Source organism: Astatotilapia calliptera, chromosome 16 (assembly GCF_900246225.1).
Source record: "Astatotilapia calliptera chromosome 16, fAstCal1.2, whole genome shotgun sequence".
NCBI classification, from domain to species: Eukaryota; Metazoa; Chordata; class Actinopteri; order Cichliformes; family Cichlidae; genus Astatotilapia; species Astatotilapia calliptera.
This window is the reverse complement of record NC_039317.1, coordinates 26,453,997-26,466,730: the sequence shown is the minus strand read 5'-3', so window position 1 is coordinate 26,466,730 and position 12,734 is coordinate 26,453,997. Positions and strand designations below refer to the sequence as shown.

The 12,734-nt window shown below is 43.3% G+C and overlaps 1 protein-coding gene across 2 annotated transcripts in view; it reads left to right on the top strand.

Moving 5' to 3' along the window:
• The window catches only part of gli2a (GLI family zinc finger 2a), an 82,664-nt gene extending 70,721 nt beyond the window's left edge, over positions 1-11,943 (top strand). The window contains exons 8-14 of one of the 2 annotated variants that reach the window (XM_026144175.1): positions 573-683; positions 990-1,130; positions 3,508-3,657; positions 5,059-5,223; positions 5,319-5,600; positions 6,392-6,758; positions 7,366-11,943. In XM_026144175.1, coding sequence (XP_025999960.1) covers positions 573-683; positions 990-1,130; positions 3,508-3,657; positions 5,059-5,223; positions 5,319-5,600; positions 6,392-6,758; positions 7,366-9,680 — 3,531 coding nt within the window. In that variant the 3' untranslated portion in view covers positions 9,681-11,943. The remainder of the gene's footprint in view (positions 1-572; positions 684-989; positions 1,131-3,507; positions 3,658-5,058; positions 5,224-5,318; positions 5,601-6,391; positions 6,759-7,365) is intronic. The other variant, XM_026144176.1, reaches the window with a different exon arrangement.
• Positions 11,944-12,734: the final 791 nt, after the last annotated feature.

The window sequence follows — 12,734 nt, the reverse complement described above, 5'->3', positions numbered from 1 at the left end:
CAGCGTAACTTTGTGACTCCCCTCTGCTCCCTGTGGTGTGGAAAGCAGTAGAGTCTGGTGCTCAGTCGTTGGTTTAATTAAAAGGTGAGGGAGTGGGAAGATTAATAGTTCACAAATGAATGAATGGTTAGGGATGGTTTGTATTACGAGTAATGGAATGGTTGGCTGATAAATTATGAATGAGATATTTCCAGTGTCAAGGGATGGCTGAATATTTAAAGAGACAAACTCAAAATTTTAAAATCAAAACCTGTAAAAATAAGGATTTGGGATTTGTGTTTTTTGTTTTGTTTTGTATTTTGTATTGTAAGCACCAAAAAGTAATCTCCATTATATTCAAGGGAAGGCAAACATCAAAACACCAAAAGCTTGATGTAAACTGGGCATTAGGATTGACAAGCAAAACTAGTGGCCCAAGGATAAACGTGTAAATAAATAAATATATATATATATTTCTAGGTGTACTGTCCCTTTAAGAACGATAATTCTAACTAATTTTCCTTCAATAAAAAGAAATGTAGGTAATGACAACCAGTTAAAAACACATTCCTCTGTTCCTTCATGTCTTTCAGAACGCCAGTGGAGATCCAGCAGTCAGCAGCACTGTCAACCCACTGATCACGAAGAGGTCAAAGGTGAAGACCGAAGCAGAGGGTCCACTGCCCATTTCACCATCGTCTCAGGTGAGAAAATAATAAGCTCCTTAAAGTGGGAGAGTGGTGCACCTTAAAGTTAGGTTGCTAATTAGTCTCTAATTGATTATAAGTAATGGATACAAATGCAGCTTTAATATGTGACAAGAGGTGTGTTTTTTTACAACTCTTCCTCTGTAATAAAGAGGTTGATAAGATAAGAGAAATGCAAAATAGTGCGGAATGCTTCTTAATGACTTGTGAAAGGTTAAGTCTTGTTTTTTGTTTTGTTTTTTTAACTCATTTAAATTGGATGCACGTATTTGATATCTGAAGTATCATACACTTTGTCTCCAGGACCACGGTGGGGGGATCCTGGACCTGAGTGAAGATCTGGATAAAGATGAGTGTAAACAGGAGCCAGAGGCCATCTATGAAACCAACTGCCACTGGGATGGCTGCTCCAAAGAGTACGATACCCAGGACCAACTCGTTCATGTGAGTTTTTGAGTACTCAGTTGGATTTTTTTGTTTGTTTGTTTTTTAATGACAGCCAGCCAGCAGACAGAGGACATAAATCCAGCGATTCCCACAGGATTAGATTATATTGCAGTGGTGAACGGGGACGTGCAAGCTTTCTTAATTAGATTAATAAGTAATATAGACTTCAGGAACCGGCCCTGCAGCCTCAGTCAGTTTAAACCAGTTGCACCTGCTGCAGGTTCTGGACTGCTCATCCAGAAACAGATTTTAAAAGCAGAACAGGAACTCCAAAGATGGATTTAGAGTCTGTCCCAATACGAGACATCACAGACCACAACAAGAACGACCTTGTTAGCATGTCTTAATGCATCCTCAATCATCAAGGAAAGGAAATCCTAAAAAGCTGATTCTGTTCTCACACTGAAAACACTGTCTAGATGGACAGAATCAACTTTTGGGGACCTTGTTAGCAGTAACCAACTTTTTCAAAATAAGAGCATTGTCTATGAATTTAAAATATATTCTAAAATGGTTGAGAGTTGCAAAAAAAATACTCAGTTAACGTTGGGAAACACCAAAACTGCTAAATTAGAAATTCCTTTAAAGAAATACATACTACCCTCCTTAATCCCTGGTGGTTGTTAGGGTTCTATGTTGTGTTGCTCATTATGTTGTCAGTATCTGCTGTTTTGTTTGCAATGACAGTGGATAGACTACTGTTGTTGTGTAAAAACTCAAAAGTTCAGATTCCTCTTCTGCTCCTAATTAAATCCATGCTGATTGGGTCCACTCAGAAAGCTGAGTAGTGACCGGTCTCTTTCTGTTGGGTCGACACGCGTAATGTTAATGAGCCTGCTGGCTCTTGCCAAATTCAAGCCCAAGCCCTGCAGCTGTGCCCACCCCTCCACAAGCCCAGAGACCCCTAACCCCTAACCTCTTACTCCCAGCAACACCCCCAACCCCCAAAGCCCAAAGGGCCGGCCATAAATCCATCGTCATGCCAGCAACTTTGGGGTTATGCACCCTTGCTTTTTCCAGGCCAACTTCTCTTCTCTACACTTTCTGACTGGCAGTGAGTCACCTCCGAGTAGCAGTAGGAGAGTCATATGTCAGGTCCATAGACCTACAGACCAATGGGAGGAGGTGGACAGGTCGCTATAAGCTGCTACACACAGGACCAGAGTTACCTTTAACAACTTTGCAAACTCTGTGGACCAGTAGAGGACTGTGCTGATAAACAGTGCCAACAGTGCGTTTATGTTCCTGTTTTCTATAAAGTATAAATTACATGGGTGTGACCTCTAACACCACCTCTCTGAGCACATCTGGGGTTTCACATGAGGTTCAAACATCATCAGCGAAAAGAGACCAAAACAAACACACATACACACCACACACACACACCTGTGGGTTTCTTGTGGTTTCTGTTTGACCAGAGTAATCCTGTTTCAAGAGCCTCCAAATTACGGATTCACAGTAGTGTGTAACCTGAAAATAGAGACCTCTGCGTGGGCCACACACTTTTTTCCATTCCTCCTCCTCTTCCTCCTTCCTCCCAGAATAGCCCTCAGTAGAATTGCTAACCACAGACCTTTTCTGCTGGTGAAGAAGTGGCCACATAAGTGGAGCATTGTAGGCTTGGATGTCCTCAGGAAATGAGGTGGTTCCTCTGGGTGTGTGGATATTTGAATGCGGTGGACGGGACAAGTGTTTTGAAATGTGTCTGTTCAGAGAAATCATGTTTGACTGCAGCAGAAGTCATGTGACTAAATATGCTGTAGCTGAGGACATTTTGCCTTGAAGTGCTTTAGGCTGTATGTACGTTGGACTCCAGCATGCCATTCTTTTTACTCTTCACGCCTTTGATAATTGAGTACTGTCTAATTTCTCTGAAGACTTTCTGCATATTTAAAGTGCAAGTTAAAAAGTCACATAGAAACTGTTTCGATTGACCTCATGATCCATGGAAATGAAGGAAATGAAGGAATGCAGTCGGAAATCCTCTTCTTGATCACTTTTTACAAGGATCCGCTGTAGTTCCTTTTCCAAGAGAAATGTGAACACAAACACAGCCTGAAAAAACACACACACACACACACACACACACACACACACACACACACACACACACACACACACACACACACACACACACAGCCTTTGTAGCTTTTGTCTACTATTGACAAAGGCATAATAACTGTCAGCTATAATGGATTGCAGAGTGATGTCAGTGAGTCAAGCATGCATGGACACATGAGGCGGGAGCCTATTCTGGTGGGAAAAAGACAAGAATTTGCTGACTCTTCTTTAGCATTTTGTTACGTTATTTTCATCTTTAGGGAAAAGTATCATAGAACTGTGACAATTTACTGGAATCAATCTGTATGTACAGCATATCAACAATGACCACATCCACGGTGAGAAGAAAGAGTTTGTGTGTCGCTGGGAGGAGTGTTCACGGGAGCAAAAGCCCTTCAAGGCACAGTACATGCTGGTGGTCCATATGAGGCGACACACGGGGGAGAAGCCCCATAAGTGCACGGTAAGCGCCTCGTATTCTTGGTAATTTGCTGACTGGTATCACAAGCCATCATCTCCCATAATGCAGCCAGCACCATTTTCCAGCTCGGATTGCAATGCAAGCTATTTGGCATAGTTGGTGACATCCAGAGAAATACAGACATACAGAGAAAACCTAACGATCCACTATAAGCAGCAAAAGGCAACAGGGGGGGAGAAGAATTCCTTTCATAACATATATGGCATAGGTTATGGCACCCACCTGTTAAGCAATGATGTATTAACTTTGTTTCCAAAACCATAAACCTAGGTGTGATCTGCAAAAATGCTTTTTAACAATGTGTGTGTGCATAACAATGAGAAGGCAGACACAAAATCTCCTCTCAGATTCACTAAAGTTCCTGCAGAGCCACAGCAGACATGATACAACTAGTTATACACACTGACTTTAATTCTCACAGTTGGTTCATTGATCTGTGTAAAAACACTGGAGAGGCCCTTTAACCTTCTTGTTAACATGTTAACCAACTAGTTGAAGTTGGAATTTATTCCGCCGCTTTAGCAGTCAAAGAATGTCAGCCCTTTAGTGCGTCAGTTTCGCCTGTGGAAAAAACTCCCTTACAAAAAAACTTGATATGATTTTCTTTGTGCGTACCACCACTATATTTCCCGTGTTTGATAAATCATGGGCTTTCATTGAAGCCTTCATTTGCTGTGTGAAGATCAAATTGAGGGGCCTGTTTGCTTGGCTTCAAAGCTCACTCTGGGCCTCTCATGAATGTATTAAAACAGATGACTTGTGAAGGATAAAGTTAAGAAAGCTGATTGACAGTGTGGGTGTGTAATTAAAATTTGCAGACAAGCAGGGGGCCATGGGTCCTTATTAAGACCAAGCTGTATATTCTGCACACAAATCCCACATGCATCTTCTCCTAACTCCCCTTTAGTCTTTTCTTTTTAAGGATGAGTCTTCGGACTTTTTCATCCCCTTTCTGGGCTGCTCTAATTTGATTCTCTTTTAATTTCAGAGCCAATTACACTCACAATGACTGCTCAGAAGGAATACCAAATTATAGCTTGTACAGTATAAGTGAATACAAAGGCTAAACACAGACTTCTCTTTGTCTCAACAAAGTGCACCAGACAAAGAGCTCTACCACACCTCACACTTAGTTTGGATTTTTTGTGTAATAGCCCTTTTTTTACCAAAAGTGTAGCAGAGCTTTGCTTTTGTGTGGCACACCACAGTAGGTGGGCAAGAGTCCAAGAGTAAATGACATTTAAAAACTGGAACAAAAAGAGCTTTTTCGTGTTGTTTTTGTTGTTGTGTTCCGGCTCTTTTCTCTGGCCAGCTGCAGACAAAACAACAGCACTCAAGCATCAATCTCATTGTCCGTCTGTCCCATTGTCTGTCTCTCTGCAGTTTGAGGGCTGTTCTAAAGCTTACTCCCGCCTGGAGAATCTCAAGACCCATCTCAGGTCCCACACTGGGGAGAAACCCTATGTATGTGAGCACGAAGGCTGCAACAAGGCTTTCTCAAATGCCTCAGACCGAGCGAAGCACCAGAACCGCACACACTCCAATGAGGTAAGTTCACACATGGATCTCATCTGAGCAGCCGGAAAGGTCAGCTAAGATTTAGATTTGCCACAGTAAAAATCATGTTGAATCCATCTTGGCAGAAACCATATGTGTGTAAAATCCCGGGCTGTACCAAGCGCTACACGGACCCAAGCTCTCTCAGGAAGCACGTCAAGACGGTCCATGGACCCGAAGCTCACGTGACCAAGAAACAACGAAGTGACGCTCCCCCAAGGCTACAGCCACCCAAAGGCAATGGGGAGAACGAGGCAAACTCCAAGCACAGCGCAAGAGCCGTAGATGGCAAGGTGGAGGCCAACAGCACCTCTAGGGGAGGGGAAGATTGCCTACAAGTCAAGTCTATTAAGACAGAGAACTCTATGGTGAGTCCTGTTTATCGGTTACACGAGACAGTGGCTCTGGGTGAGCTTTAAAACAGGGGAACAACAGTTATCTTACATTTTTACTAACATTGTTAGTGAGAGGTTCCCTGCTGGACCTGCATGCGTCCTTTCAAACTCACTCTCTGTTTGTTGTCTGAACCTGCTTCTCTCTTTCCTTTGAAACCCTGCTAATGGACAGACTTCACTGAGGTGAGCACGCAGCCTGTTTCAATGTCTTTTTTTTTTTTCAAATTCCTGTATGGTGGAAATGTATGGTGCATGATAATCCATGTTCATATATTTTCTTGCTCCTTTGCATGTAAGACAGTCTTACGCTGCCATTACACTGGATTTTTATATCTATGAGCTCAATATTCAACCAACGATAAAAGTCATTGTCACATTAATACTGAAAGGCAGGGACTTGTGTAGCATGTGTGCTGCTCACAGAACTTTTCTATTATCCACTTGTTTTCTTAAATAAATAAACCTCCTTTATAATTCACAAGAGTATGAAGCTATAGGGCTACATTAGTTATTACAAAACACCATCACAATCAGAATTTTTTAACTGTGGTAATTATTTAATACTGAAGAATATCTAATAGGTTTTTTTTTTAGCTTGGCACAAGGCTGTGTTTTAGTTTTCTTTCATTTATATTCATTTTTAAATTTCACTTTTTAATCATTTTCTTTTCTTTTTCATTTACTCAAACAGCAAAGTGAATATTTCTATGATCTACTAACCTCTTGGATTTTGATTCATGACACTTTCGTCTGTCCTCCTCCAGACGTATCAGTCCAGTCCTGGTGGCCACTCGTCATGTAGCAGCGAGCCATCGCCTCTCAGCAGCGCCAACAACAACGACAGTGGGGTAGAGATGGCCGTGCACAGCGGGGGCAGCTTCGGGGACCTCAGCGCACAGGACGAGTGCCCCATGGTTGACTCCACTGTTCCCACTGGGGGCCAGCAGGCTGGGATGGGGCTTCAGTTGAGGAAAGCCACGGGTCACGGTGGTGCAGTCACCATCAAGCTGGAAAACATCAAGAAGGAAAGGCTGAAGACGGTGAGGGACCCCTGCCCCTGGGTTAACTCTGCGCCACAGCCGCTGCAGGGCCAACGCATTAGCATGAAGCTGCCTCCCATACCTGCAGTTGGTAAGGACTACATGTTGAAGAAACACCTCATATTGGGCTGTACTGTCATAGACTGTGAAGTTGGAGATGGAGATGGAATGAACCATTTATACCCATCTTGAAGCCTAAGCTTTAGTTATATGTGCTGCTTAGTTTTTTCTTAAATGAGTGATCATATTTCAATTAAAGGTCGGAGCAGTAAGCTAATGCTAGCACTAATAAGGAACATCCAAAACTTGTCTGTCATACAGAAACCTGCTAATAAATGCTCAGTACATTCCAGTAAAATCCCAGAATTTTACTACCCAAACTGGAGCACAGACTTCTTGGACAGTCTGTCAGTACAGTTAACTACACAACAGCCGTATTATTTGTTCCAAAAGTGATGGTGAGTTTAATCAGGTGAGGTTAAGCCTTGCAGACAGCTAGGAGCTACAGCTCCCTGTACATGTAACAAAGCGGACAGTGCTCTAGCTTTCAGTCCCTGTACAGTTGTTATGAAGGTGGACACTAGCTATAAAGACCAAAAACAGCGATGCTGAGAAATGCTTCCTCTGTAATTATAAACTCATGTGCATATATAATGTTATAATATAATAATATTTATTCTAATCTTTTTATCTGCCAGGGTCCCTGCTGGAGAACTCCAACATGAGTAACTTAAGTGGTTCGTACCCTGGCCAACGCATGGATGACCTGTTGTCATGTGAAGTGACGCTATTGAACCAGCTGAACGAGCGCCGTGACAGCACCACCAGCACCATCAGCTCTGCTTACACCCTAAGCCGGCGCTCCTCTGGTATATCCCCGTGCTATTCCAGCCGTCGCTCCAGTGGGACATCCCAGTTTGGCGCTAATCGCCACAACAATATCAGTTCAGCTGACTCCTATGACCCAATCTCTACTGACCTGTCTCGTCGATCCAGTGAGGCCAGCCACTGCGGAGGTGGCGGTGTCAGCGGAGGAGGTGGAGCAGGCCTTCCAAGCCTTCTCAGTCTTACACCAGCACAACATTATCGGCTAAAGGCAAAGTATGCTGCTGCCATTGGTGGAGCACCACCTACTCCTCTTCCCAACATGGAACGAATGAGCCTAAGGACTCGCATGGCACTCTACAGCGACTCCCAAGAAGGCTCATCGCATCCCTTCCATCAACCACCCTCTGGAACTGTACCAAGACGGTGCAGTGATATTGGATATGGCACGCAGAGCATGATGCCCCACGAAGTACCCACCAATCTGCCACGCCGTGCAAGTGATCCAGTGCGTCGTACGACACTGGACCCTCTCTCCCTTCCAAGGGTCCAGCGCTACAACAGCATGAGCAGCATGAACCCCATGAATGCTCCACCAGCTGCAGAACGTCACCAGACACTGGCTACACAGGGCTATACTCGCTCTGATGGAAGCCTGCAACGCTACCCATTTGCCCCCAGACCACCAAGCATTTCTGAGAATGTAGCCATGGAGAACATGGCGGTAGATGGAATGATGGTTGGGGGTGAGCAGGGTGGAGAGGATGATATGGTGCTTCCAGACGATGTGGTACAGTACCTCAGGTCACAGAATTCTGGCCCCTCTACTCACAACTTGGGACAAACCGACTATAATTCCCACGGTCAGACTCAGGGCTACCAGACAGGCGTGGCTCCACCAGCATCATTTTTTGCGCAGAGGAGGATGGCCATGGTGGATACCATGATGGCTCAGTCCAATCAGGATGTGCAGTCCTGCCAGATGGTTCCGGGAGGTGCTCAGCAGCCTTTTGCAGCACCATCAGAAAACATGAACAAGAATAACATGCCAGTGCAGTGGAATGAGGTGAGTTCAGGAACAGTGGACACCACAGCCAAGCTTCCCAAACAGCAGCAGCATCCTCTCAGGGGGAATCTAGCTGTTGTACAGCAGAGGCAGAACTTTGGGTCCTTCCAGACGCAAGGTCAGGGCTTGAGCAACAACCAGCAAGTTGTGCCTATGAGTCAGAATATATCTATGCAGGGGTATGCAAACCACAGCAACCAGAGGCTGATGAACATCTCTCTACAGCAGCATCCACAACAGAGACAATGCAACAGTGTGAACTTTAGTAACCAAATGAGTCCTCAGCAAGGGTTTGGCCAAGAAGCAATCCCAAGTTCTATATCTGGAAGCACTAGCATGAGACCTACGCGCAACAGTATGGCAGATCAAGAGGTCCAAAGTTACAGATCAAGGACACAGACTGATGTCTATTCTTATGTCAGCCAAGTGGATCCTCAGCAAAATTACGTTATCTCCCAACAGCAGCAAAATGTCCAAAATGGAGGCAGAGGAATGTTACAACCCAGGCCTCCCACAGAGCCCAGGTCTACTGCCAGACCACACGGAGGGTCTAGCATGACACAACCGAGCCGATTGCTCAAGTCATCGGATGTTTGCCCCGGTCAAGGTAATGATACCTCTGAGGCAAGCCCAAAGAGGCCCAGTGGGTCAGTAGCCCATGACAGCAACTCAGAAAATCCAAACTCCGCTGTGTTCTACACAGGTCAGATTCACGTGTTTGAGCCACCTTCTGTCAGCTTTGATGCTCCCATGTCCCCATGTGCCAGTCAGGCTCCTTCCAGCAACAACACTTCTGCAGCCAACATGGCTTCACCAGGCGTCAACCAGGTCTCCAGCAGCACAGTGGATTCTTCCACCAGTGGATCTGGGGCCACAGAGCACGCCCAGATCGACTTTGATACCATGCTTGATGACGGAGACCACTCAAGCCTAATGTCGGGCACCCTGAGTCCAGGCCTTCTGCAGAGCCTCTCTCAGAGTTCCTCACGTCTCACCACCCCCCGCAACTCTGTCACCCTCGCTTCTGTACCGGCAGGGATTGGCAACATGGCCATCGGTGACATGAACTCTATGCTCACAGCTCTGGCTGAGGAAAGCAAGTTCCTCAACATGATTAGCTGAGAGCAATCAAACACCTCATCATCCATCCATTCTTACCATGAATATCAGGAATATAAAGACTATACAAGAAAGCACTGATTGTACAATGCAAAACTGCTCATTACATAAACTTTTTCTACACTGTTCATAGTAATATGCTTATCCTGTAATATTTGTTTCAGATTATATGTTACATTAAAAGGTTAATAGTAAATATAGATACGGTTAAGGACCATTTTCTACCATTTGTTAAAAAGCCATACTTTTTAGCTACAAGTCTATGATAGCCCAGGGTATATAAACAGATCAAGAACAATTGCCATTCAGTATTTGCCAGCGTAATAGGCCTTTAAAAAGTGGTGCACTGATAGCAGTTCACATAGTGCCTTGATGAGGTCATCAAGTGTGAGAATCTGAATATGACACAAAAACCGAATTATCAGGAAATGGACACAATATGTGGATAGACTGTTATGTTTGTAGATGATACTGTATGGTACCTGGTCTAAGATATGTTACACACTTGCTGTTTAAGCTAGAGCTGTCAAACAGTTTATAAATGATAAATTCATTTTGTATTGACTTAACTAAACGATAATAGGCAGTTGCAAAAACTGATTATGGAAGCGTGGAGCAGTTTCTTCAGCCCATGTTATGGTTCTTTACTACAACTAACTGGCAAACCTCACACAGGGTGATCTGATTAAGTAGCTCTACCTTCTACATTTTCAACACATCTGCAAGTTGCTTTTAACCCACCCCAGTCCCAGCTCCTTGCTTTTAATACTTTGTCTGACTTCATCAGTGTCATGCTCAGTGCCTCTTCCTGTTGCTGACATCCATGAATGCGCATAGATGGGAGGGCATGTTGAGCTACCATAGCACCAAATAGGCGGGGCAGGGTCTAGCCTGCAGTACTACTTTGACACAGTGACCAAATAAATTTTTAAAAAAGCCTGAGGCCAAATTATACACCAGGGATGGTCATGATTTTCAATAGTCATTCAATTATTTTTTCTTCTATCATTTTCTTTTCTTTTTTTTAATCAGTTGGTTATGCTAAACTATATTTTCCTTTGGCTTTACCAGAATCTGGGTGGATATATAACACACTAATACTCCCAGAGGTCATAGTAATGTAGCCACAGTAGAAACTGTTTGCTGACAACCATTAAACAACGGAAACAGGTTAAATAAGTTATGAAAAATAACTGGATAACAGAAGCATGTGTAGTACAGCAAGGTTAGACGCTGCTGTACAAACAGGAGAAACATGCCAAGCCAAAGACAACCACAGAAATCCCAAAATTTAAACAAAATAAAAAATAAAAATGAGGTTCGGTGCAGATGTTGTCAGGTAAAGCTAGCATGTTACTACATGTGCGTGCACTCATTCGAGTATTTGAGTCTGGGAGTCGAATAAGTTCCAGTAAATATCAGCGTATCTCTGCTCCCTAATAAATGCCAGTATTGGAAAAAAAATAAACTGCCGTTGTAGTTCATATATGCACTTAACCATCCTGCAGCAGAGGAAATAAAAGCTGTGTTTGCTGGAGCATGTCGTTATGTAATAAATGTTTACCATCTGAAATGTTTTGAAATGTGTTACCAACATGTGTGTGTGTCATAAAATTTCACTGAATGCAGTTTACAAAGTGAACATATTTGACAGCCCTAGTTTAAACACATGGTTGTTAGGCATTGTGATCCACAGAACTGAAGTGCTTTCTGGTCATAATCTGAGATTGTGAGGATGTGAAATGTGATTTCCTTCTTTGCCCTCTGGATCAGAGACGTTCATTCTCCATGGTCCCATCTCACAAGGGTAAATGATTGAAAAGGACAAGGATATGCATCAGTGTTAGTCCATCAGGGCACATGAACCCCTGCGCATCTGATGAGGAGCACTCTCTGAAAGAATATACAAGTACCTCTGTGTGTTCTCAGTAGAGATCCAACTCTAATTAACACATTCATACCCCCGTCAGTGCACCCTGTCTCTCCCCTGGGTTCTCAATGAACTGCAGAGTCCAGGAAAGGACTCAGACTTTGATAATGAAATCCTGTTTTCGGACAGGATGGGCAAACTAGGTCTGCAAATTCCTCTGTTTTATTATGTTTGCTGAAATTGCTGAAAGTAGCCTTTTAAATGTTTGTGTGTATGCTACCATCCACTTTTACTATGCTTGGTATGTGTGTGTGTGTGTGTGTGTGTGCGTGCGTGTGCATGTGTATATAGCTTTTGTACATTTCAAATAAACTATCTCCTCTTTTTCTGTCTAAATCTGCTTGCTGTGTCTTCTTTGATCTGTGTTCCCTGGAGACAGACCATGAAAGTGAGGCTACACTGCATTCGAAATCTCATTTAATGTGTATTTTCTCAGACTGTTCTTGAGAAAAACTGAAACCAAACACTATCACATATTCATCCATACAAGTTACTGAAAACAGATATATCTTAAATTGGGGGGGGGGGGGGGGGGGGGGGGTAAATAAGTCACCTGTATAACTCATACCAAGATTGAATTATTAGGGGTTGCAGCTTATTTCAAAAACAGGAAGACACTAATAAAGGAAAGAGGAGTGAAGCTTGCTAGCAATTTCAACTCATCTCCTGAAACATGAATAAGTACTGGACCTGAATCTGCCTACAAATCACCCCCAGTGCCATACTTACCCTCAGTGCAAAAAGTAACACACATTAGACTCTAATGTGTCTATTTTCTGCGTCTAATACAGCAACGTCTGGCTCTAGAAACCAAAGTGGCAGCTATAAAGATGAATTCGATGCTTCAAACACATGCCGATGGGTGACCTCACCATGGCTGCATCTATCTTTTATATACAGACTATATGAGAGCATTTTAATAAATGCCTCACATGGTTATTGGGTTTAAGCTATTTTCATAAATACGTCATTTGATGTTTGACATCTGTAAATACTAATTAAGAAGAGAAATGGACCTGTAGCTTTACTTTTTAACACACTTCACATAGTCTGTTGAATTTGTGCTAAAAATGATTCATCATCAGTGATTTAATTGTTGGTTTTAAAGGATATCAGTTTTTTGCAGG